This window comes from Enhydra lutris, unplaced genomic scaffold (genome assembly GCF_002288905.1).
Source record: "Enhydra lutris kenyoni isolate GAN:26980312 unplaced genomic scaffold, ASM228890v2 scaffoldscaffold22, whole genome shotgun sequence".
Taxonomy (NCBI): Eukaryota; Metazoa; Chordata; class Mammalia; order Carnivora; family Mustelidae; genus Enhydra; species Enhydra lutris.
In genome coordinates, this window is record NW_019154106.1 from 16,819,796 (window position 1) to 16,845,780 (window position 25,985).

At 46.9% G+C, this 25,985-nt stretch overlaps 1 protein-coding gene across 1 annotated transcript in view; it reads left to right on the top strand.

Moving 5' to 3' along the window:
- Window positions 1-15,675, top strand: part of LOC111149667 (LDL receptor related protein 4) — a 45,619-nt gene extending 29,944 nt beyond the window's left edge. Inside the window, 12 exon segments of the mRNA XM_022506875.1 lie at window positions 116-341; window positions 678-981; window positions 2,772-2,990; window positions 3,155-3,289; window positions 4,194-4,302; window positions 6,010-6,154; window positions 6,428-6,541; window positions 6,996-7,131; window positions 10,226-10,293; window positions 10,851-10,938; window positions 12,479-12,620; window positions 15,087-15,675. Coding sequence (XP_022362583.1) covers window positions 116-341; window positions 678-981; window positions 2,772-2,990; window positions 3,155-3,289; window positions 4,194-4,302; window positions 6,010-6,154; window positions 6,428-6,541; window positions 6,996-7,131; window positions 10,226-10,293; window positions 10,851-10,938; window positions 12,479-12,620; window positions 15,087-15,419 — 2,019 coding nt within the window. The 3' untranslated portion in view covers window positions 15,420-15,675.
- Window positions 15,676-25,985: the final 10,310 nt, after the last annotated feature.

Sequence of the window (25,985 nt, forward strand, 5' to 3'; positions counted from 1 at the left end):
TGCTCCTGTTGCTTTTCCCAGAAGCCCGGGGAGATGGGAGGGCAGCTGTTCAGGATCTCTACTCAGGGCTCCTCGCCTATGCATAACCACCCCCCACCGTCTCCTTCCTCCACAGCGAATTGAGGCTGCCGACCTGAACGGTGGCAGCCGGCACACGCTGGTGTCCCCTGTTCAGCACCCCTATGGCCTCACCCTGCTTGACTCCTATATCTACTGGACCGACTGGCAGACCCGGAGCATCCACCGTGCTGACAAGGGGACCGGCAGCAATGTCATCCTGGTGAGGTCCAATCTGCCGGGCCTCATGGACATCCAAGCTGTGGACCGGGCACAACCACTGGGTAAGAGTGGGCCAGAGCTGGCTTTCTGAGGGTAGCCCGATGTCTGAGATAAGTCGGGAACACAGAGATCCTTCTACGATCTCAGAGACAAGGACCTCCCTAAGCCCCCTTCCTCGATCAGGCTGTGCTCTGTCCGGGTGTGGCTCTGAGACTCTGACTGCTCTCACCTTCGGAAAACCTGAAGGGAGACACACCTGCTCCTCCTCCCTCATCTCTGCCAGGCACCAGATTCTGTCACAGGACAGCAGAGAACCAGGCATAAGAGACCAGGACCTTTGTAAGCTTTCTTCAGGAATCCAGGCTGGGTGTCACGGCTCATGCGTCTCGCCTCCCCAGGTTCTAACAAGTGTGGCTCTAGAAACGGCGGCTGCTCCCACCTCTGCTTGCCTCGACCCTCGGGCTTCTCCTGCGCCTGCCCCACTGGCATCCAGTTGAAGCGAGATGGGAAGACGTGCGATCCCTCCCCCGAGACCTACCTGCTCTTCTCCAGCCGAGGCTCCATCCGGCGTATCTCGCTGGATACCAGCGACCACACTGACGTGCACATCCCAGTTCCCGAGCTGAACAATGTCATCTCCCTGGACTATGACAGCGTGGACGGGAAGGTCTATTACACAGACGTGTTCCTGGATGTTATCAGGTATGAATGTCCCTGAAATCTCCAGAGGACACAGACCTGTGTCCCATCCCTGGTGGGGTGAGGTCATGTCCATATTGACCTCTAAGCAGACTGAGTGGTTCTAATCCTGACTTGTTCACTTGTCACTAACAATAGAGTTCAGGGGCACTGGGTTATTCAGTTGGTTAAGCATCTGCCTTTGTCTCAGGTCATGATCCCAGGGTCCTGGGATCAAGTCCCACATCGGGCTCCCTGCTCAGTGGGGAGTCTGCTTCTCCCTCTGCCTGCTGCTCCCCCTGCTTGTGTGCTCTCTCTTTCTGTCAAATAAGTAAAATCTTAAAAAAAAAAAAAAAGAATAGAGTTCAGATTTGGGGTTTTTTATTGTTGTTGTTTATTTCTAGATTAATAGAAGCCCGGTATATAAAACAATCAGGCTGAGGACCTGGAGCCTTTACCCCACTGCCCGGCCCTGTGGGAGCTCCTTGCGTCCCCTAAGACTCATTGATGAGTAGCTAAGCAGTGTATCTGTATTATAATACAGGAGCCCTGGCCAAATGCCAAGGCCTGGGGTTGTTCACAAGGTTGCGTTTTGCTGTTTTAAAAATATTTTTGTTTTGTTTATTTTACTTTTTATTTTTCTTTCCATTTTTTTTTTGTCCCATCATAGCTGAGGAATGTGATGGCCTGCCACTATTTTGAGGGGTTTATTACGGCAGAGATTCTCCTATAAACGAATAAGGGCGGGGCGCCTGGGTGGCTCAGTGGGTTAAAGCCTCTGCCTTCGGCTCAGGTCATGATCTCAGCGTCCTGGGATCGAGCCCCACATCGGGCTCTCTGCTCAGCAGGGAGCCTGCTTTCTCCTCTCTCTCTGCCTGCCTCTCTGCCTACTTGTGATCTCTGTCTGTCAAATAAATAAAATCTTAAAAAAAAAAAAAAAAAGAATAAGGGCATTCCCCTTGGTTCTCCCTGAGAGGCATATTAGAATCTCAAGCTGGGGTAGGGCAGTTGGGGGGTATTGGTGGTGGTGCCTGGGTGGCTCAGTCAATTAAGCATCAGCTTTCTGCTCAGGTCATGATCCCCGGGGTCCTGGGATTGAGCCCCACTTCAGGCTCCCTGCTCAGTGGGGAGCTTGCTTCTCCTTCTCCTGCTCCCCTCTGCTTGTGCTCTCTCTTTCTCTCTCTCACATAAATAAATAACATCTTAAAAAAAAAAAAAAAAGAATCTCATGCTGGGAGCAGGTGGGAATATGTAGTTTAGAGAAGTTCCTGAAGTGTTTGTGACATACCCCCATCCTGTGGTTGAATTCTGTGGTAGAGGACTAATGTAAAAATACACAGGGAGATTGGGCCAATGTGCCTTTCTTATAATTACCACTTATCAATCCTTATCTCTCTCCTAAGGTATATGGGGAATTACTGACCTGTCTTCTGTAAGACATGGGCCCAAACACCTCCTACTTAGAGCAGGAAACACTCTGTCCTCCCAAGGATTTGTCCATTAATTCTGCTAATATTTTGACCAACTCCTGTGGCTAGATGCTGAGGAATGTACTGATAGATAGGTAGTCTCTGTCCCTGTGGAGTTTATAATAGGGATCTAATTATAGGAACATGGATTAAAGGGGTTTCAGTCTAGGGGTAAGAGGCTGGCTTAGTTGGAAGAGCATGTGACTCTTGATCTTGGGGTCATAAGTTTCAGCCCCATGTCAGGTGTAGAAATTACTTTAATAAATATGCTTAAAAGTCTGTGGGGGTATCCAGTCTACCTCTGGTCAGTCGGGTCAGTCATCCAGCCCTGGGCTATTCCCTCAGGAGAGCAGATCTGAATGGCAGCAACATGGAAACAGTGATCGGGCGTGGGCTGAAGACCACTGACGGGCTGGCAGTAGACTGGGTAGCCAGGAATCTGTACTGGACGGACACGGGCCGAAATACCATTGAAGCGTCAAGGCTAGATGGTTCCTGCCGCAAAGTGCTGATCAACAACAGCCTGGACGAGCCTCGGGCCATTGCCGTTTTCCCCCGGAAGGGGTAAGTTCATGGCTGGCAAGAGACCCCCAGGGAGGAAGGGCCTGATGAAGAGTCCCTAGGAAAATGCCCATGTACTAATGGTGTCAGTGTGTCCCCCCTAATTCTCCAAGCCTCTGGTTGCCATCTTCCCTTGCCTTGGTGATGATGGTGGTATTGTATCTCAGGTACCTCTTCTGGACCGACTGGGGCCACATTGCCAAGATTGAGCGGGCAAACTTGGACGGCTCCGAGCGGAAGGTCCTCATCAACACAGACCTGGGTTGGCCCAATGGCCTTACCCTGGACTATGACACCCGCAGGTGGGAACCCTGTCCCAGGAGCTTCCTGGAAATTGAGTGGGTGGAGGAAAGGATGGTGGAGAGTCAGACAGTGAAAACAAAAAGATAGAAAGCTCCTCGGTAGGTAAGGAGGAAAAAAGCAAGAAGGATGAGGGGATGTATTCTTAGAGCAAGGGTTGCTGAATCCGGCCCTCAGTCCTCAGATGGATTTTGTTTGTGTGGTTTGCATGGTTTTGATTTGAGTGTCTTAAGCAGAGCCTGTCCTCTGGTTGGACCACAGATCCCATGACCCCCTACTCATTGGAGGCTGATTTTTTTTTTGCGTTTGTTACTCTTCTGATCCCTTCACTCATTAGAATTTGCAACTCCTCGTCTAGATCAAAATGCTAGAGGGTGAGAGAATAGGGTGAAAGCTGCTTCGAGGCAGCCAGCTTCCCTTTCTGCCCCCAGAAGAAGGGAAAGGAATCAAAGTCACCTGGAGAGTCAGGCTGGAGAAGAGGAATGCCTTCTCCCCTTAGCCTCAGTGAAGTCCTTGTACAGCAAGATCTCTTCTTTTTTTCTTTCTTAATTTGTGTGTGTGTGTGTGTGTGTGAGAGAGAGAGAGAGAGAGAGAGATCTCTTCTTGAAGAGTGAGTCTACGAATTTGGACTTTGATTCTTGGGATCAGATGAACCTGGAGGGTGGCTCCTCTGAGATCACAAGGCTCTCTACCCCACCCCAGACAGCTCTGGCCCCCTACTTGAGTTACCAACCTCCCTTCTTCAGCTTTGGGACTCGCAGTGACCTCTCTGATCAAGGGCACCTTTTGACGACTCACAGCCCCTGCTGAGTCAGCTCAGGTGGGGGCCAGATAGCTCCTTGTGGGGAAGGACTGGGCTTCTTGGCAAGCATTTGGGGCAGCCACCTTCTCTCTTGTCCTTCACAGGATCTATTGGGTAGATGCACATTTGGACCGGATCGAGAGTGCTGACCTCAATGGGAAGCTACGGCAGATCTTAGTCAGCCATGTCTCCCACCCCTTTGCTCTCACTCAGGTACTGGCTCAGGAGAGAGGTAACTAAACCTCCTTGATTGGGGGGGGGGTATTCCTTTGGGAACCCAAGTTGGTGGCCTCAACCCTAGTTGCTACGCGACAGACAGGCTATGGAAGCTCATTTCAGGGATGTTCCCTGCACACTGAAGCCTTGGCACCATGTGTCTCCTAGTCTCGTCCCACTACTCCACGTTCTAGTGTTTGAGGGAGGGACTCGGAAATGCAGATTCCTGGGCCCTGGGCGATAAAGACTCTGCTTCATGAGCATTGGGCTTAGGGAGGTGCATTCTAACAGGTTCCCTAGTTGATTCTAATGCCATGTTTCCATCAGCTGAGCCCAGGCAGCTGGCTTAGTGGCTGTAGGGTAGAGGGGCTATGAGCCCAAGTATTGAGGCAGCCAGCCAGTTGGTACGTTTATTGAGCTTCTATTCTGCCAGCTCAGTGGGTTCAAGCTCTGCCTGTTCATTGAACAAGTGCAACTTTAGAGAAGATACTGAACTTCTCTAAGCTTCACTTACCTAAAAAATAAGTAAGTTTAATAATGGTGTCCTCCGGGCACCTGGGTGGCTCAGTGAGTTAAAGCCTCTGCCTTCAGCTCAGGTCATGATCCCACGGTCCTGGGATTGAGCCCCACATCGGGCTCTCTGCTCAGCGGGGAACCTGCTTCCCTCTCTCTTTCTGCCTGCCTCTCTGCCTACTTGTGACCTCTGTCTGTCAAATAAATAAATAAAATCTTAAAAAAAATAATAATAATGGTGTCCTCCCAAAATACGTGCAAAGCATTAGCACACGTATCTGGAACTCAATCGTGTTATTTTTTATTATTTTAATTATCACTGGCTGACATTTTTGAGTTCTAACCCTGTATGATAATTCAGACGGAAAGGAGATCTACCAAGCTTGGGGCCGAAACAGGGATCCTCAGTCATTTAAAAATCTTTGTTCATTTTTTACCAATGTCCACTTATCTGTATTGTGCATCATATCCTACCAGCCAATAAGATTTGGGTCCTGCCTACTGATAGGCTCCCCCTACCCCATGCTCCAAATGTAAAACTATAGGATGATATTGAATATGGTTTTTCAATCTCTAAGTGTCCCCTGGGATTTCTGATACATACCTGGAAGCAGGAGGTGAACCACCTTCTCTGCGTTCCCCACCCCTGGCCAAGAATCTGAGGATCATTGCATTAGAAGGCAGCTTCCCCCAGAAGTAACCAGAAGATTTGGGCCAGGGCTCTAAGTGAAGGGCCCAGAAGAGCCAGGACCTTAGAAGGACCCCTTGCCCCCGAGTTCCTCCTATTTACTAGGTACAAGAAGTCATTATTCATTGAGCCATGCAGTCAACTGACTGAGAATTATATGTTAGTGCTAGAAATTGAGAGAGAAATGAAATTCATTTTTGTCCTTGAAGGACTTAGTCTTACATCACGGGCAGGTAAGCAGATGACCACAGAGTGTCAAGGCTCACTTGTAGAAGGCACAGAGCAGCATGGAGGAGGGAACTCTGTATGGACTGGGGGAGATGTCCCAGACAGTGCCGTACTGGGGGACACACGGAAGTTGGTGTGCTGGATAAGAGACAAAGAGGGCATTTCAGCAGAGGGAGTACACATGCTGAGGTGTACACTGAGGGAGTACACTGTCCTCTGCTGAGGACATACTGTTGAATAATATCTCTTCTTTATTGGGTTTTCCTGTTGAGTAGCAGGACAGATGGATCTATTGGACAGACTGGCAGACCAAGTCAATCCAGCGTGTGGACAAGTACTCAGGCCGGAGCAAGGAGACAGTGTTGGCCAATGTGGAAGGGCTTATGGATATCATTGTGGTTTCTCCTCAGCGACAGACAGGTGGGCTTCCTGGGTCCTGAGCCTGCTTCCTTGCCATCGGTGGGGTGGTGGGTCTCCCCAAGGACTCTAAATGACCGAGACATTTAGACTCACAGGAGATCCTTTTGGCTCCCATTTCAAGCCCCTAGGCCTTTTTCAGCCCCGTGTGGTTGTACCCCTTCTGCCCTACTGCCCCTGGGAATGAGGTGCCCCAGAGTTCCTCCTTACTGAGAAGTGCCAAACTGGGAGACCTGATTCTATCCCAGACCAGACACTCACCCGCTCTGCCTCTAGGGACGAATGCCTGTGGTGTGAACAATGGAGGCTGCACCCACCTGTGCTTTGCCAGAGCCTCGGACTTTGTATGTGCCTGTCCCGATGAGCCAGATGGCCGGCCCTGCTCCCTTGGTGAGTTGCACTGGAGGGGCCCCTGGACCAGCAGAGCCATTGGAGTGGTAGGACATCATCAGCGTCAGCTCTGTCCTTCTGGGTGGGATCCCCCGCAAGGGGTTTTATAGCAAAGTGACTGGGAGCAATGAGCTTGAACTTTGGAATAGCACAGACCTGGGTTTGCCTGGCTTCTGGCATTTACTAAAATGGAATTCAGGTCTCCTGGTTCCCTGACCCCTGCTGTGGCCCGTGTATTACTGTCTTTTCTGACCTTTGTGGACCAGCTAGCCATCCAGAACTACTAACATTGGAGCCCAAATCCGTTTTATTTACAGTATGAAGAGGCTTTAATGAGGGTGCCTAGGATAAGGACAGCTAGAAGATTGCTTTGTCAAGTGTCCCAGGTGTTACTCTTGGATCATATGTAGAGATCTGGGGTTCCAGGGGCTCACGCAGTCCTTTTTCTCTCCAGTACCTGGTCTGGTGCCCCCAGCTCCCAGGGCTACCAGCCTAAGTGAAAGGAGCCCAGTGCTACCCAACACACTCCCTACCACCTTGCGTTCCTCCACCACTCGGACCCGCACATCTTTGGAGGAGGTGGGAGGAAGGTAAGTGCATTCGGTATGGGATTCAGGGCTCTTTCTTCCAAATCACCATCCCTCTCCAGCAGAAGACCATGGCGTTAGCTTAGTCATTCTAGCACATGGGCAGTAGAGCACATCGTTAGCTACCAGGCCCTGCTTTGGACGCTGGAGAGGATATTTTGACTTGTAGACTGTTGCAAGCGATTGTCTTTTTAGCTCTGAGGGCAAGAAGCTTTAAATGCTTAGAAGATCTCTAAGGGAGAGGGAAATCACTCAGGAGGAGTTTCCTACATGGCGTTCCTTCTTCCTTTCTGTGATGTTTGTTCTCAGGTAACCTGTTTAGTATATTGTCTTGTCCTGCAGTTTACTTAGAAACCACAAAGTCATAGTGGTCTCAGGAATGTGGTTTTATGACTTGGGACATCCTCAGGACTGCGGTTGGCTTATAATGACCTCAAACACACACACACATGCGCGCACACACACCCTGTTATTAAATAAGCAAGCATAACCATGAACAGTTCTCAAATCAAGTATAAAATATTATATTTAATTAAGTTGATGGTACTATTAATTTAAGATGCATCCCGATTGAGAGTTTCAACTGAGAAAATGACCAACATCGATTGTGAGATGCCAGTGATTGTAAGACACATTCCTGTTCCAGAGATGTTAGACTATAGAACAATGCACATCTTAAAACTGACTTTTATGGCTGAATAATATTGCATTATATATTAGGACACCTGGGTGGCTCAGTTGGTTAAGCATCCGACTCTTGATTTTGGCTCAAGTCATAGTCTCAGGGTTGTGGAACTGAGTCCTACATCAGGCTCTGTGCTCAGCTCAGAGTCTGCTTGTCCCTCTCCCTCTGCTCCATCCCCCCACTCACGCTTTCTCTTTCTCTCAAATAAATAAGCAAATAAAATCTTCAAACAAAAAAGAAAGAAAGAAAGAAGGAAGGAAAAATTCCATCATATATATACACCACATCTTCTTTATTCATAGGTTGTTTCCGTGTCTTGGCTATTGTAAATAACACTGTCATGAATGTGGGGGTGTAGGTGTCTTTCTGAGATAGTGATTTAGTTTCCTATTGTTACTGTTTTATCTTGCCAGACATTTTTCTATTGAGACATTTTTCCCATTGTAATATACTGTCTCTTTAGTATCAACTTTAGCTTAAAAAGATAATTAACGACTTCAGTTCTGAAAAGCAGAAACATAATAATCTCAAATGAGAACTCTAGACTCATGTCTTTAAAATTATAAAATTTGCATAGTGCCTGGATGGCTCAGTAAGTAGAGCATGTGACTTTTGAGCTCAGGGTCATGAGTTCAAACGCCACAATGGCGTAGAGTTTACTTAAAAAATAAAAAAGAAGGGCGCCTGGGTGGCTTAGTCAGCTAAGCATCTGCTTTAGTCTCAGGTCATGAACCTGGAGTCCTGGAATTGAGCCCTGGGTCAGGCTCCCTGCTCAGTGGAGAGCCTGCTTCTCCCTCTCCCTCTTCCCCCCCTTCACCCCCCACTTGTGCCTGCTCGCACACTCGTGCACACTCTCTCTCTCTCCAATAAAATATTTAAAAAAATTAAAAATCAATAGTGTAAAAACTAGAATTGGAAGTATTAAAAAAATGAATGGAATAAAATCATAAAATTTACACAGGATCAAATTCATTCTGTTTGCCCCATTTTCTCTTTTTGGAAGTTTGTATAGAAAACCAAACATCGGGATATAAACATGTATCTTTTTCACTAACTTCTGAGTACTGGCAATCATGATTAATCAGATTTTCTTTAGGATAATTTAGAAAACTTTCGAACCCTACTCAGATAATTTTCTAACATTCAGAGTCTGTTTGAAGACTCCATGTATCTTGGTTTCAAATGCTCTTGCAAATAGCTTTTCTCTAGCCTTTTAGGAGATGCCTTTAATTGCCTGTTCATAATGTGCCACAAAGAAGTTACCTTCTTAGCATTTCAAGTTGGTTCTCTGAGCCCTCCCTCTGGATGTCTTGCATATTCCCTTGTGAAAGAATGGAGAGAAGAAAAACAATTTTTTTTCAAGGTCTATTTAGACCTTGTGCTACTCTGTATCCAATCAGAGGTTTGCTTGGCTGGTAGCTTCTTCCAACTCATCCTGGTAATTTAATAAATCCTACCCCTGGTATCCTAGTGTTCTGTCAGCAGACGTCCAGCTTACTTCCAAACTGCTTCTCCTTTTTAGAGGAATCTTTTTTAAAGAGTACATATTTAAAAACCCATTTAAACACAGGGCGCCTGTGTGGCCCAGTCATTTGAGCAGCTCGGGTCACGATCTCAGGGTGGTGAGATTGAGCCTGCCTGCAGCCCGCATCAGGCTCTGTGCTCAGCAGGGAATCTGCTTGGGATTCTCCCTCTCCCTCTGCCCCTACCCACTTGTTCTCTCTCTTTCTCTCTCTCAAATAAGTAAATAAATCTTTTTTTTTTTTTTTAACTATTTAAGGGGTGCCTGGGTGGCTCAGTGGGTTAAAGCCTCTGCTTTTGGCTCAGGTCATGATCCCAGGGTCCTGGGATTGAGCCCCACATCATGTTCTCTGCTTAGGAAGCCTGCTTCTTCCTCTCTCTCTCTCTTTGCCTGCCTCTCTGCCTACTTGTGATCTCTGTTTGTCAAATAAATAAATAAATAATCTTTAAAAAATAAAAAATAAAATAAAAAACTATTTAAACATGACTCATACTGATTTCTTTGTATTTCCTGGTCTGTGCTTCTGATGTCTCTCATTAGGTACAGTCAAATATCTGAAAACCTGACTCAAAAGCCTTTTTCCTGTCCTTCCCAGGACATTTTTTTTTTTTTTAATTTAAGAGCGAGAGATTGGGGATGGAGTGGGTAGTGGCAGAGCAGAGGGAGAGAAGGAATCTAAAGGAGGCTCCACACCCAGCACAGAACCTAATGTGGGGCTCGATTGCATGACCCTGAGATCATGACCTGAGCTGAAATTGAGAGTCAGATGCTTAACCGACTGAGGCTTCCACGCGCCGCCACCCCGCCAGGACTTCCCCTCTTTCCTGGAGGAAGGCAGGATCTTTATCAAATACAAGTAACCTTCACCTACAGTTTTCTCTGCCCCACAGATGCTCTGAAAAGGATGCCCAGCTGGGCCTCTGTGCACATTCCAACGAGGCTGTTCCTGCTGTTCCAGGTGAGCCCTGAGGGCCCAACTGTTCAAAGACGAAGAAGCTTTAAGGCACCAGAGCCTCCACTGATATCTTTCAGAACCTTCATGGGGACTCTTGGGGGTTGTTGAGCCCGTGTCTCAGAGTAAATCCATAGAAAAAATAACATTAGCTAGCTACCACTTACAGAGTGCTTTCCACGTGCCAGCCGTTTGTTAAGCTGTGTATGTGTGTGTGCACCTACACATGTGTGCATGTATGTACATGAATGTACACACTCAGCTTTCACTGCCACGAGGCTAGGAACAGTTTATTATTTACATTTAACTGATGAGAAAACACAGGCTTCAAGTCAAGCGTCGTGCCTTAAGTCTCATGGCTAGTAAGTAGTGGACCTGGGAATAGAGATGCTGGCAGGCTGATAGGTTTCTTCACAGCCCCCCACCCCTGTGGCCTCTTCCCTGGCTCTTCTCAGATGCTTTGCCATCCAGGCCCTACCACAGGAGCCTCCCAACTTCCCGCCCATCACACCAGCTGGCGGACTGTCCTTGGTCCCAGCTTAGCATGACTCTGTTCCTCCTAGGGGAAGGACTTCATGTCAGCTACGTCATCGGTGGGCTCCTCAGTATCCTGCTGATTTTGTTGGTGATTGCAGCTTTGATGCTGTACAGGTAACCTCAGCCTCGTCGCGGGGGGCACGTGACCATGGGTCCTCATTCGCATGGCAGTGATCTCGGGAGGCTCCACGTCTTGCTGATCCGGCCTCTGACCAGCCTCATGTCGAGATGGGTCCCTGGTCAGAGCCGCAGAGAGGACGGGTAGAACCTGAATCCTGAACTCTTCTTCACCATTCATGGCCTGAGCAGGTTCCTCACGTTACGACCCAGGGGCCCTCGGGACTTTCTTTATAGGCTAGGATGCTAAGCCTTACTGTGTGAGGCAAAGCTGGGACCGACGCAGGCATCTCTGCTTTGCCACTACCTCCTCTCAGACCCTGGAAGTTGGAAAAGCCTTTTCCTCACATAACCATGGCCTCTACTGCAATATTATTTAACCTATCATTGCTCAGTACGGATCATCCTGGGAAGGTGGAGTGTGTCATTTTCAGTTTAGAATCCTCTTTTTACAACCTCGTATGTATTTTCCCCAAATGCTTTAAACACCGCTTGCAGCAAAATTCCAGGATTTTGCTCTGCTGCTGTGGCTCCTGCTAATAGTAACCACAACAACAACAACAACAACACGCTAATAATAATAGTCATACATAGTGGATATGTATGAATGCCCTCAACAATGGTTGTAGTACAAGTATTATTATTCCTCACTTTACAGATGAGGATCAGAGGCTCACAAAGTTTAGATTATGTCCACCAAGATCCCAGCTAGTAAGTAACAGACGTGGATTGACACAGATCTGTCTTGACTCGGTATATCAGCTATCCATTGCTGGATAGCAAATTATTCTGAAACTTAGCAACTTAAAATGACAACCGTTTATTATCTCACAGTGTGTGGGGGTCAGAAATCTGGATTCAGTTTAGCTGTGTGCCTCTGCCTCATGGTTCTCTTACAGACTTCAGTCAGGGCTGTGGTCTTATCTTAAGGTTTGACTGGGGAGGGAGTCCCTTCCAAACACACTCATGTAGCTGTTGGCGGGATTCAGTTCCTCACAGGCTGTTGGACTGAGGGTGTTGGTTCCTTGCTGGCTGTTGGCTGGAAGTCTCCCTCATCACTTCCCTGCCTTGTGGGCCTTCCCAAAAAACACCCGACAACATGGCAGCTTGCTTCCCCAGAGCAAGCATAAGCGAGAATGAGGAAAGAAAAGCAACCTAAGATGGGAGCTACAAGTTTCTTTGGAACCTAATCTAGCATCCATGACTTTTGTAAATCCTGTTCCATCAGAAGTGAGTCACCAGGGCTGCCTGGCTGACTCAGTCAGTGGAGTGTGTGACTTTTGATCTCGGAGTTACAGGTTTGAGCCCCACGTTAGGTACAGAGATTACTTGAAAATAAACCATTAAAAATAAAGTAGAAGTGAGTCACCAGATGCAGCCCACACTCAAGGGGCAGGGATTCAGAAGGGGTAAAGACCAGGAGGCGGGGATCACTGGGGCCATCTTAGAGGCTGCCTACCACTTTCAGGTTACAGCTTCCCCAGATGTCATCCCCATAAACATATGAACTAATTTCTCATCACCTTTCTTCCTAAAGACACAAAAAATCGAAGTTAACTGATCCCGGAATGGGGAACTTGACCTACAGCAACCCCTCCTACCGAACTTCCACTCAGGAAGTGAAAATTGAAGCAATCCCCAAGCCAGCCATGTACAACCAACTGTGCTATAAGAAAGAGGTAAAAATTACAATTTATATTCAAGGTGGGATCTTGTTTTTGGAGAGGGGATGGATATGCTCCAGTTGCCTAAACGGATCAGTGAGGGATGCCGGGTGGTCCCACCTACCATTTTGGAAGTTATAGTGAACACAAGAACTGAATCTGATATGGGATTCTGGAGAGATCTAGACTCTCTGAGGGACCAGCTTGAGGGACCTTAGTGAGAGCAAGGTTAGTAAGCAGATTTCAGAAGGTCTAGGTCTGAAAGTGTACACCTCCCTGCCAGGAAATATTTTCCCCAGCTCATAGGTTTTCTCTCCTCTAGTGGTCATTCCCCTGCAATGAGGCTGCACCCCTCTGAAACACCCCAGATTCGTAGACAACACCCAAAAAACCTGAGAACTTCTGGACTCTCCTTTTTCTAACCTCTGATCCAAGCTCTTGGCACCTAGGGCTGGAAATGGTTGGGTTTCTTGCTATTCTTCCTCTTATCACAGAGTCAAGAGATTTCTGTAGAATTCTGAAGGTTTACATGCTTTTGCTCTCTTAGCTCCTTTGTTGCTTCAGTGAAAACGTATGTGCTGAATGTTTAGGCTTGAAAAATAGTCCCATTTCCACAAGGGACCAGTATCCCCTAATTTCAGATTTTCCTAGTCTGACACGACCCTTGCTTCTTCCAGAATCCTGTAACCTTTCATCAGAAGTTTTATCCCTTATGAAACCCTAATTGGTCTACTCGCCTGGCCTGTCTGGCACAGTCAACACTCACCCTTACCTCTCCAGGGCTCCCACGCATAATGAGTACATTTTACATAACAATCACATGCTTTCTGGATTCATACATTTCCATATTAAAAAAGCTTCCACGGGGAGCCAAAACACCACCTGCAGGGCTAGTGTGCAGTTTCAGGGATGGTAGAGCCCTCCTCAATTAGTATGTTTGAGAGAAAGACTCCTGAGTCTTAGGTTCCTAGAGTGTTTGATGCCCCCAGAGAAGAACCGTCATAAGGGTCCTAGGTTAGACCTGAAAAGTGTGTGACCTGTTTCTTCTGTTGTATGCTTTTCCTCAGCAGCTCTTTCATCCCTCTGACAGTCTTTCACCCTTTCTCTTCTGATTTCCTCCTGATTTCAGGTACCTGTTGCCATGTGTTTGGAGAGGAAAGAGTGTTCCCTTCCCCCTACCCCGATTGCCATTGCCATGTCCCCCATCTCTCCTAACCTACCCAGCTTGTCTCTGCGATGAAGACACTGCATGACTCGGTGTAATCTGATGCTAATTTCAGCTCAGAGGCTGTGATGCGGTGTGCTTGTGTGCTGTCTGTCTGTCTCTGCTCTGTGGACGGAGCTACCACTCCTAGAGGGCCGTCCTCAAAGTCTCCTTTTTAATGTAGGAGCTCAATCAGGAGAGTGTGTCACTCTTGATCTCAGGGTTGTGAGTTCAAGCCCTATGCTGGATATAGAGATGACTCAAAAATAAAATCTTTAAAAAAAAAACAAAAAACTATAGGGGCTCAGTTAGACATCTGTCGAGTTGAGTTGTTACTAAAACAGAGGAGCACTTGCAGAACTCTTGGCCAGAATGCCGTCCCAGGACAGAAACTATGGCATGGCCCATTTTCTCCTGGTACCAGTGGCATGTCGGTTGGTATCCCCCAGAAACCAGGAGTAAGCCTACCCTTTGAGAAATCCATCAAGGGAGAAGCCTGAGTAGAACTTAAGGCTGTCCTTGGAACAATCCCAGGTTGCTCAGGAATGGCCCAAGGCTCGTAGGAGCGGAGCCAAAGCGGCTTCCCCAAAAAGGTGATAAGTTACAGGACCCCAAAGGATTGACACTCAGAACCCAAATAACAAGATTTTCTGGATCCCTCCTGTCTGACCTCCCACAAGTTTTCTCCTTAACAAAATTAGAAAGAAGAGAATCGAGAATAGAAGAGCACAGAAGTAGTTTAAAATCCTGAATAAATGCACACTGAACTGCCTTTATCACTTGCTTTTGGCCATGTGTATCAGCATGATGTCCCACGAATAAGCCACAATAACGATATTGCAACAACTAACAGGATTTCGTGTGTCTTGTGCGTCAGGCACCTACTAACTGCATTCCATGTGTCTCCTCACTGACCCCTCACAGCGATTGGTTATGAGGTGTGAGTGTTGTTATTCTCCCTACACTGCGGATGTGGAGACTGAGTTTAGAGATGCTAAGTAATTTGCCCAAGGTGACGTAGCCAGTGAGTGGATGATGCAGGACCGGAAGCCTGTGGTTCTCCCTCCTCCCTGTCTGAGAATGGTAATAATCATCCTAGCAGCTATTCTTCGTTTAGGCTGATTCATCTCTTTGCTCTGACCAAGTCTCCCCATTTGCTTGTGGGATCTTTGTACTCTTCCCACCTCCTCTCACCCCATCCACTTCCTTTTCTGGTTCACCAGGAGATCCTCTCTAGAGAGCTAACTGTGACCCTGTGTCCCCACTCTCCACCCTAGGGCGGGCCTGACCATAACTACACCAAGGAGAAGATCAAGATCGTAGAGGGAATCTGCCTTCTCTCTGGGGACGATGCCGAGTGGGATGACCTCAAGCAACTGCGCAGCTCCCGGGGGGGCATTCTGCGGGATCACGTGTGCATGAAGACAGACACAGTGTCTATCCAGGCCAGCTCTGGCTCCCTGGATGACACGGAGACGGAGCAGCTGTTGCAGGAAGAGCAATCGGAGTGTAGCAGCGTCCATACTGCGGCCACTCCGGAAAGACGGGGCTCTCTGCCAGACACAGGCTGGAAACATGAACGCAAGCTCTCCTCAGAGAGCCAGGTCTAAAGGCCCATGGTCCCTCCTCTCCCTACCCGTTCCTTCTCCTCTATGGACATCCGGTCCTTGTGCTCACTTACACAACAGGCCCCCTTCCTATGTGCTTGTCCTTCTCCTCCACCTCCCACCCCGTAACTGCTCCCAAGCCCTCAACCGGGAGCTGTTTCCACCTGAGTTCGTAACTACCTGTGCGCAAGAAATGACGGTGCGTCCCGAAAATTTAGACCTGGATTTTACCACGAAGCTCACCTCTTGCGTTCCGTCCTGAGCGCCCCGAAACCAGGCTCGGTAATGATTCCTCATCAGTACAGAGCTCCACCTCCCCTTTCCCTGGTACCCTGCCCCACGAGAACTGATGACCCAACACTTCACTCTCCCCCAGCAGAGCCAGCCTGGCTGCTTCCCTGAGAGAACTTGCCCATCAGGGGCTGGGGCAGGGGTCAAGGGTAAAGAGAGAGATGAAGGAAAGAGGCTGAGAGAGGAAGGAGGAATAAGCCCCGCTGGTCCGGGTGTCTCGGAAGCCTCCAGCCTCAAGTGCATCGGTAATATGAGAAAGCTTTTAGGGGTGGTTGGGCTGCATCTACTGTCCATTGCTGGCAATGGATATTATTCTTGCCCTAAGAGCTACTGGTTTTTTTGTTTTTTGTTTTTTGTTTTTTGTTTTTTCAGCTGCCAATATTGGTAAGCTCTGGGTGTGACTCAAGCTGTTCTTCCTCCTGCTAGAGTGTCTGGAAGCTTCTACCTTCCGATGACAGGGTCTTTATTGCATGGCAGCTGGCTAATATGAATTCCCCCGCTGGTACCACCACTGGCCAGTACCCTTATGTCTTTGACTCTAAGTAACCAGGTTGTGAGCGGGGGTTTAAGTAATGTGGGGCCCTGAGCGCTGAGTCTCTGCAAGGTCCAACCAGCGCTGCTTAGACCAAAAGTAGCATATCACCTGAACCTTAACATCCTGCCACTCTCTCCCCACTCATTCTCTGGGATTCTAAGAGATCCTGAAACACCTTCCATAGAAGGGCCAGGAGTTTTTATAAACAGTCAGGAAGAGAGATTGGGTTTTAGACTTGGGGCACACAGGGCCTCAAGGGAAATATCCATGAGGTTGAACCTCCTGTGTTCTCTCTCAGGTGCTCAGGGATCTAAGTTAGTGGACAGAGAACCTGTGGCTCTAGGGGTGGTGATGTTCCCATTCCAACTCTCTTCCCTACTACGTGACGGACTTTCCAGGCTGTGATGCCATCACTTGGTTTGTGCTTGTTCACACAAAGAGTGTGTGTCTCCTGCTAGGATCAGCGGATTGGAGACATTTTGTCTGCCCCAGACCTTCTATAGACCCCTTCCTTTTTTTTTCCCCCCTCCCTGATTTGCTTTTTCTGACTTAGCCTTGTGGTGGTAAGGAGAAGCTTACATCAAAACACAGAGTAGGGGGCAAAGAGTAGAAAGGGAGAACAACCAATGAAGCCCTCTCAGCCTAGGGCAGATCCAGACCCTTCCACCCAGGAACTGGAAGCAACAGGAGAAGATGACGGGCTGAGAAGAGAGGCGAGGGCTTCTCGAGGAAGCTTCCCAACTGGAAACCTCTTCTGTGGTTATTGGTATTGAGAAATCAGCTGCCACACCTGAGTGAAAATGGAGAAGAGCAAGGCTTTTCTGGTCAGTTCTGAGGCTGCTAGAGACAGGTGCCAAGCCTTGAACCCTACTGGTAGTAGCCAGCGCAGGTCTGGGCCCACACACGACAACCTGGCCAGGCCAGCAAGGCTTTGCCAGTACACACACACAGTGGGAAAGGCGAGGTGCCACTCACGGGAGGAAAGGGAGATATTTCACACTTGACAGGGCGGGAAAAAAAGGAGCACTTTGGGTCCTCAGATTCATGATTGAGGATGGGGAGAAAGTAGGAAAGTGGCATTTTCTTGATTGGAAAAGGGGAAGGATCTTATTGCACTTGGGCTGTTCAGAATGTAGAAAAGACATATTTGAAGAAATATCTATTTGAGCACTGATTCACTATGTAAAAAGCAAAACTTCTCTGTCCTAAACTAATGGAAGTAATTCTCCCGCACTCATGTGTAATGGTTTTAACGTTACTCACTGGAGAGATTGGACTTTCTGGAGTTATTTAACCACTATGTTCAGTATTTTAGGACTTTATGATAATTTAATATAAATTTAGCTTTTCTTAATCACCGTGCCTGGCTTGGAGTCATGACTAATCACTGCACCCGCTCTGTCTGGCAGACCCATGCTTGCGAAAACCTTCTTGCGACATCACCTATAAGTCGCTCAGGGTTGTGAGAACAGTGAGGAACCATAAAAGATGTGAGGTTCCTGGCTGGAGGTTCAACTCATCTGGAGAAGACGGGTCAAGACCAGAGTTCATTGGCTTCTGAAATCCTTACTTCCTCTAGAACAGTGATGGCAGATGACGATTGAGTGCTAACTCTGACTGATTGATAGTGGTTGCCCAAGGTCCTGTTGAGATTCAACACGGAAGGTCTCGTGATTTTTAGTGACATCTCCTTCAGGCACTGGAAAGAAGGGTCATGGTTTATATACCGTGTATCTTCTATCTCCGTTCTAGGTCTACGAGGACCTCATTGTCCCAGAACTTGACTTTGCCTTGCCGTGATAATCACTGGCAGGACTGTCTGATGTAGTAGGAAAAGGACTGGGTACAAGGAAGGTTCATCACAGGCCAAGATCTGCTACTAGCTTTTTTTGATCTTAGTCAAGTTTCGTAATTACTCTGACAATGAATCAAATCAACATTGATTCCTTTTATTTATTTTTTATTTTTTTCCTTTTATTTTTAAAAAGCTGCCTTCTCATAATTTATACACCGCATCTCAAGGCTAGGGCAGGGAGCTGGGGATCCATTCTCTGGTTTTCTGGACATGACACCTCTTCAGTGACAACTGGGAATCATGGAAGTCTCCGTGCCAGATGTGGAATTGTGTGCCAAGTCTCAATAGTTGATTTTCTAAACCACAAGCCTTTTATAGAATAGTGTTTCCTTTCATTCCTTTATCTCTTGCTGGGGGCCAAGCCCTGCCCAAGCCTGACCCACAGAGCTTAAACTTGAGCAACAGCTTACAACCCTACTCTACACCCCCCAACAAAGAAAGAAAGACTGAAGTTTCTCGTATTTAAATAACAATTCTGAGGGTAATTTACAGTGCATAATTCTTCCAATGGTGGTGAGGGGTATGCTAGAACAGAAACAAGTGTTATAGCTCAAGGACAGCCATCCCCTTACACCACGATTTTTTTTTTTAATTCACACCAGAGAGGAAAAAGGAGGGCATTTAAAGCAATGAAATCCAGCCTAAAGCATAAGCCTATGTACTTATAGAAAGTACCCCCTCCTAAAGGCTCGGGGTGACAGGCCAGACCATGAACAGTGACCACCAGAGCTAGGGACTCAGGTAGAAATTTTCAAATGAGAAGAAAAATGAATGCATTGAGCACACACCATTTGCTCAAAAGACTGGGAGATGTTTCTGGAAGGACAAAGTTTGGTGAATGCATTTTGACACCTTGCGATCCCAAGGGCCAGTATAATCAGAGATTCAACACTGCCTGAGACTTAGAGATCTACCTAACCTGCGACCGTCCTGTCACTTTAGGGTTAGGAAATGGGAGAGGAAAAGGACGCTGGGCCCAATGGCCCAGGTCTTCATAAGAAATCTGGAGGTGGGGTAAGGCAGATGAAACTTTAGCAACAGTGTCAAGGACTTAGCACCCTGTTTTCAGGTAATGAACATGCTCTGGCTTTTACTTTCTTGATCAGTAAAATGAAAAGGTTGAGGCAGATGATTGCTAAGGTCATTGTTTTTATGTTCTTCCAAGAACTCTTGTGGATGAAACAAGAGTTGAGAATTCCTTGTCTGGTTCTCTGGCTATAAAACCTGATGAGTAGGGAGACAGTTGGCCAAATTGTAACAAACTGGACATATTTTTGCAAGGTAATTATATTCAAAATATAGTCTCTGCCCCTCTTTGTGTATTGCATGAACAAATGACGAAACCTAAGATTAAAAGGTATAGAGAGGTCTCCAAGGCATGAACTGAAGCTTTCACCAAACCTAGCCCTACAGAAAACAAGATGCTGCAGAGGAACTTAGAAAAAGCTTCTAAAGAGCTGAGGATGCACAAGGTTCTAAGTGTAAAGCACTGACCTTAAAGAACATAGAGTAAACTTCAGTTATTTCTACTTGTGGACATAATGAAAAATGTAGGTGAGCCCTTTCGGGCTAAGAAACAGTCTGAGAGTATGTCTTCTCTTCATACGTGAAGGTGACTCAACTGATCCGCTTAACAGGATGTGTGTCTGAGGGTGTTTCAGGCAGCCTTTGTTTTGTAACATTCCCTCACTTAGTGCCCATTTATTTTCTCTCTAGATCATTCTCCCATTAAGCAGCTGGCAGAGGCTAAGCAGAGCTCAGCATAGGGAACAGAGTTTTATTTCCACTCAAGGCTCCAGCTCACAATTTTGGACTCCTTAACAGGATGTTAAAACAGATACAGACAGCCTAATTAAGGGTCTGAGTTTAAACCCAAGGCTGGAGTTAGCCCCAAGCTATGCAATCTGCCTATGCCATTTTATAAGATACAAAGAGCCAAGAACTCTCACTTATCTTGTCCTTCTTGGTGGTTTTCCCTCCAGCCCCTAAAAGCTTGTTGACAGCCTGCTAATGAGGTCCCTATCTCTCCCTCTGCCTCCTTCCTCTGGTGGGGCCCCCGTGGTCAGAGTTCTTGGACAGCCTGCCGTTGGGAGGTTGTGGGGAAATGGGCCTTGAGGAAAGGGTTGTTCATTCCTTCATTCAATAACCTATTCAATGCAAACAGTGCAATCTGGGAGAGGCTTCAAGGCCAGTCAAGACACAAAAAGTCACAGCTGCTTGAGACCCATGTTAATGTCACCACTGCTATCTCACAGGGAATAATGCACGAGGCACATGCACTGAAAGCTGAAAGGGAGTGGATCACTGAAACTGCTCTTAGGCTGCAAATATGAATCCAGGTGCCCTGTTTCTCTCCCAGAATGCAGTTTGTGATTATGATGGGATGAGCACTGTCTCCACCCTAGCAGGCTTTTCAGAAATGCTCAGCACAGTTATTCAATAGCCCCAGTGCTGGCATTTGTTTACTGCTTCCGGTTGCAATAACACAATGGTCACCTCGATCTCTAATGCCTACAAAGGTTTCACTTTCCTCTGAATACCTTCCTTATGAAGAACTACTGGGAGGCCCCTGGGCTAAAGTAAGCAGGCGTCACATAGATAGAAGCTATTTGGTGATTACCCTGGACTGCAAAAGATGACTGGTCAAACATTTATTGAACACCTACCATGGAGCAAGGTATTATGTTAGATTTCCAAGACAAGACCCTATAGGATCTGCCACTCCCCGCCCTACATTATCTTTCAGACCTCATCTCCTTCTATCCTCCTACTGCCAACTACTCTGCTTCAGCTATATTGGTCCCTGTTTCTCTAACCCGAGAGGCATGGTCCCAACTTAGGGTCTTTGCAAATCTGTTCCCCTAGTTGGCACTTCCTTCCTGTAGAGAAAGAAACTCATGGCTAATTCCTTTGTCTTCAAGTCTTTGCTTAAAAGTAAGCTCCTTAGTGAAACCTACTCTGATCATGCTTTATAAAATTAATGTTTTTCTAACTCTACTTCCCTGTCCTTTTTACCGTGTTTTATTTTTTGTTTTTCCACTGCACATATTGTCTAATAACATACTATATAATTTATTAACGTGTTGAGCATCTATGCTTTTTCACTATAATGTGAGTACCATAAGAGAGGGGTTTGTGTATATGTGTGTTTGTGTGTGTGTATTTCATGCACTGGTTATCCCAAGCACCTAGAACAGTCCCTGCACATATTAGGTGCTCAATAAATATTTGTTGAATGAATGAACAACTACATGAATGGAATCAGACATCCAGTGCCCACCTTTTAGTAGGGCTACACATAAACCATATAAGACAAAAGGGATTTGCCATTTTGTTCTAAAGCTCTCCAGGATCCAGATTCCATACATCCTTTATTGAACAAATTCCACTTTAACATCATGCTCTCTTTATAAATGTAATTTTCAATTTATTTCCCGTAATATTTAAATAAAGTAAACATGCCAATGACCAATGATTAAAGAAAACTATTTCTGTATGTTCCTAACCTATTTCTCAAAGGTTACTGTGACCTTTTTGCTCTGCTTGGTTTCCCCTAACCTATGGATCTTTCCTCATGACCCATCTTTTCACTCTCTACTCCCCCTCTCTGTGGTCTCATCCATTGCTACAATTCCATCTTTTCTACACCTGTATCACTTGAGTCCTAATCTTTTCTTCAGTTCTCATCCTGAATTTCCTAGACCTACTTAGAGGTCTCATTGGTACCTAAAAGTAAACAGGGCTAAAACTAAATTTCTTGTCTTCCGCTTGAGAATGTCTTCTCCAGACTTTCTACTTCCATTTGGGCAATCACGGCCTCCCAATCCCTAGGCTCAGAGCCTGGCATGCTCTTTGACTCACCTCCCTAAATGGGCCCCACCCTCACCTTTGCAACAAGTTGGTTGCCAAATCCTTCACACTTTCTTGAATCTGTTCTCGGCATTTCCACTGCTATCACCTCATAGCAGACTCCTAACTGGGCTTCCAACTCTAACCCATTTTAGATAATCACGCTGATCAGTTTTCCTAAAGTGCAATTCTGATTTTGTCGCTCTCTGGTTCAGAAACCTTTCATAGCTCTCCATCACCTACTTAAAGTACAAATTCCTTACCTTGGTATTCAAGACCCTCCTAGAATGTTCTTTCTCTGGAAATCTTGTATCCCACTACTTCCCAACATGTGCCTAAAACCTAAAATCAAACTCGGGGCGCCTGGGTGGCTCAGTGGGTTAAGCCGCTGCCTTCGGCTCAGGTCATGATCTCAGAGTCCTGGGATCGAGCCCCGCATCGGGCTCTCTGCTCTCTAGGGGAGCCTGCTTCCTCCTCTCTCTCTCTGCCTGCCTCTCTGCCTGCTTGTGATCTCTCTGTCAAATAAATAAATAAAATCTTTAAAAAAAAAAAAAAACCTAAAATCAAACTCATATGTTCAATTCCCTACATATAATGTACTTTCTTGCTTCTGTGCCCTTGCTCCTACTTTTCTCACTACTAGACATTCTCCCTGCTACTATTTAAAAAAAATTAACATGTCAATGGCAAAGAATTCATTTCCCTCTCTACACACTCCCCTTGTTAAATAATTTCTTGAAATTCTAGGAATGTTCTAACCATTTTCAGGCATGCACACAAATACATATGCATTTATAACCATATACAATAAAATTATTGCATATATGCTTTTTTGCAACTTGCCTTTTTTTTAGTAAAATAAAATTTGCACACTTTTTCTACCCCAGCACATACAGATTAGCCACATTCTCTTTAACAGTTGGGTAGTGTTCTATTGAGTGGATATACTGTAATTATGTAACAAGTTACCTATGAATGGACATGTGATTTCCTTTAAAGATTTTTTTTTTTTTATTTGACAGACAAAGATCACAAGTAGGCAGAGAGGCAGGCGGGGGGTGGGGGGAGCAGGCTCCTTGCCGAGCAGGGAGCCCGATGCGGGGCTTGATCCCAGGACCCTGAGATCATGACCTGAGCCGAAGCCAGAGGCTATAACCACTGAGCCACCCAAGTGCCCCTGGACATGTGATTTCTAAGGTTTGGGGTTTTTTTGTTTGTGGGTTTTTTCCGTATCTTAAGAATTGCTGCAGTGAATATCTTTGGATAATTTTCTTTACATAATTACATAGACCTGTAGGACAAATTCCTAACAGTGGCATTATTGGGCCAGAAATCATACACATTTTTAAAAAGATTTTATTTTTGGGGCGCCTGGGTGGCTCAGTGGGTTAGGCCGCTGCCTTCGGCTCAGGTCATGATCCCAGGTCCTGGGTTCGAGCCCCGCATCGGGCTTTCTGCTCAGCAGGGAGCCTGCTTCCTCCTCTCTCTCTGCCTGCCTCTCTGCCTGCTTGTGATTTCTCTCTGTCAAATAAATAAATAAAATCTATAGAAAAAAAAAGATTTTATTTTTAAGTAATCACTATACCCAATGTGGGGCTCAAACTCACAGCTCAGAGATTAAGTGTTGTATGCTCTTCTAAGCCAACTACGTGTCTCACACTTTACATTTTAATAACTGGTAAATCATCCTGAAAATGTGCACCAATTACAATCTTACGAACAGTGAGTTTGAATGTCTGTTTCTCAAAAAATGTTGGCCATCCAACAGTTGTCAAACTTTTTCATCTTTGCTAATTTGATAGATTAAAAAATAATCGTTTTATTACTTTTACTCATCCCCTCACCATCTTTTAGTCTGTTGGTAATTATATATGGTTGAAATCCCAGATTACAATTCTATCCCTTTCACATATCTTCCCTTAGCAAATTTCTTTGTTTGCTAAGCGTCTAGTTTTTCTTTTACCTAATTCTCATTCTACTTTGAAAATTAGAATGTACAGATTAGACTGTATGTTTTCCTCTGACCACTGTAGTTTGTACATTCCTTGAAAGTAAGGACATGATCTTATTCATAGAAACATAGAATTTAGAGCTAAACAAGGCTTTTCTTTTTTAAGATTTTATTTTTAAATAATCACTACACCCAAGGTGGGGCTGGAACATACAACCCTGAGATCAAGAGGTGTAAACTCTGTTGACTGAGTCAGCCAGGCGCCACACAACAGCCCCTCCCCCACCCCCCCTTTTTTTAAAAAGATTTTATTTATTTGTCAGAAAGAGAAAGAAAGCACACAAACAGACAGAGAGGCAGGCAGAGGCGGAGAGAGAGGCAGGCTCCCCGCCGAGCAAGAAGCCCGACGCGGGACTCGATCCCAGGACCCCGGGATCATGACCTGAGCCAAAGGCAGCGGCCCAACCCACTGAGCCACCCAGGCGTCCCTCCCCGCCCCTTTTAAAAAAGATTTTATTTTTAGAGCTAAACAAGACTTAGAAATCATATTAAGCAAGCCTATCGTTTCTATAAATAACAGGAATATTAAGGCTTTTCCTCAGCATTAAATTAGTTATATTAAACCCTCACATTAAGCTTGTAAGAGAAACATTGTTACGCTGTTTTGTGGAAACTAAGCTACAAATGATCTACTGAGAAGACTGCACTTAGAAGGGGTCCAAGACCAGAATCCAGCATCCTGGCTCCATTCACTGCTCCTTCCACGATATCCCAGCTGCCTCTCATTTCCCTCACGCACTTAGCTGCACAATCAATATTTGGTGAATGAAACGACTTTTTAAAATTTTGCCAAGTGTTGACAGTAGCTTGAATAGCCAAAATTAAATAAAAGAAACATGCTGGTGGCCGAAGATGCACAGCTCTACACATCTTTCGCCCTTCTTTGGGAGAGAGGGGGCGGGGAGTGTAGTCGGCGGCTTCTGCTCCAGCGACCCTGTCCCCAACAGAGCAGGCAGCTCCGGGTCGGAAGGAAGCACGGCTGCGCGCGGCCCCTTTAAAGCCGCAGGCGGCGCGTGCCCACAGTCCTTTCAAATGGACCAATAAACGGGCGATGGGCGGTCCGTCGAGAACCAATAAACAACGAGGACACTGCGGGGTGTGCGGCGGCCCAAGCGGTTTCAAACGGCTTAGAGCAGGCCCCTCGGTTCTGACCCGGCGGAGGTGAGTGGCCGGTGGGCCCGACCCACCCACCGAGGCCCTCGGGTCCAGGCGTCGCGCGCGCGGGTGGGCCTTGAACCCCGGGCGGGGGGCCTCCGTGGACGCGCCCCTCCCTCGCCGCACGAACCCGGCGAGTCTGAGGCGGCTAAGCGGGGCGGAGGCCGGGGGACGCGCGGCTAGGAGGGCGGGGGGCGTGGGCGCTCGTGTGCGGCCGAGGCCGGGATCCGGGTGACCCTAGCGCGCCGCGGCGGGGTGCGGGCGGCAGCGTCGGGGAAATGCTGGCGGCGCAGGGCCGCGCCGGGCGGCTGTGGGTGTTCTGGGGCTGGGGCGGGGGCCCTGGGAGCCGGCCCTGCTGCGGTGCTCTCGCGTAATTGTCAAATGAATGAATGAGTGAATAAGAACCTAGGAGGGCTGTCGTGCTTGTGACGGGCCCGGTCGTCTCGAAGCGTGACAAGGACTGCGGTACCGGGGCCTGCCCGCGCACCTGTGTCCCTGCCGGCTTGCTGCGGTTTTAATAATTCCGATCATACCGCTCCGCCCTCACGCCTGGCTTTCTTTCTCAAAAGGTGTCAGTAGAGTTCAGGTATCTTTCCAGCTCTGAAGGTTTGGCGGACCTATACAATAGCCACCAGTGTAGGTTAACTTGCGCAGGCCTTGGTACTTTACGGTTCGGTATACTAGATTTTTACTTTTAAGCTCTTACCACTCTTAGGCTGTTGAGATAGCTACCCTTCAATCGTGGTAACTGTGAGGCAGGAATTTAAATGCATCCTGTTTTGTTTCTGGGATAGAAAATGGTGAAAGCGATGTTGCCAGAGTGGCTACTGTGTGTTAGAAAATATATTCTGTTGATGAATCCTAACAATGAGT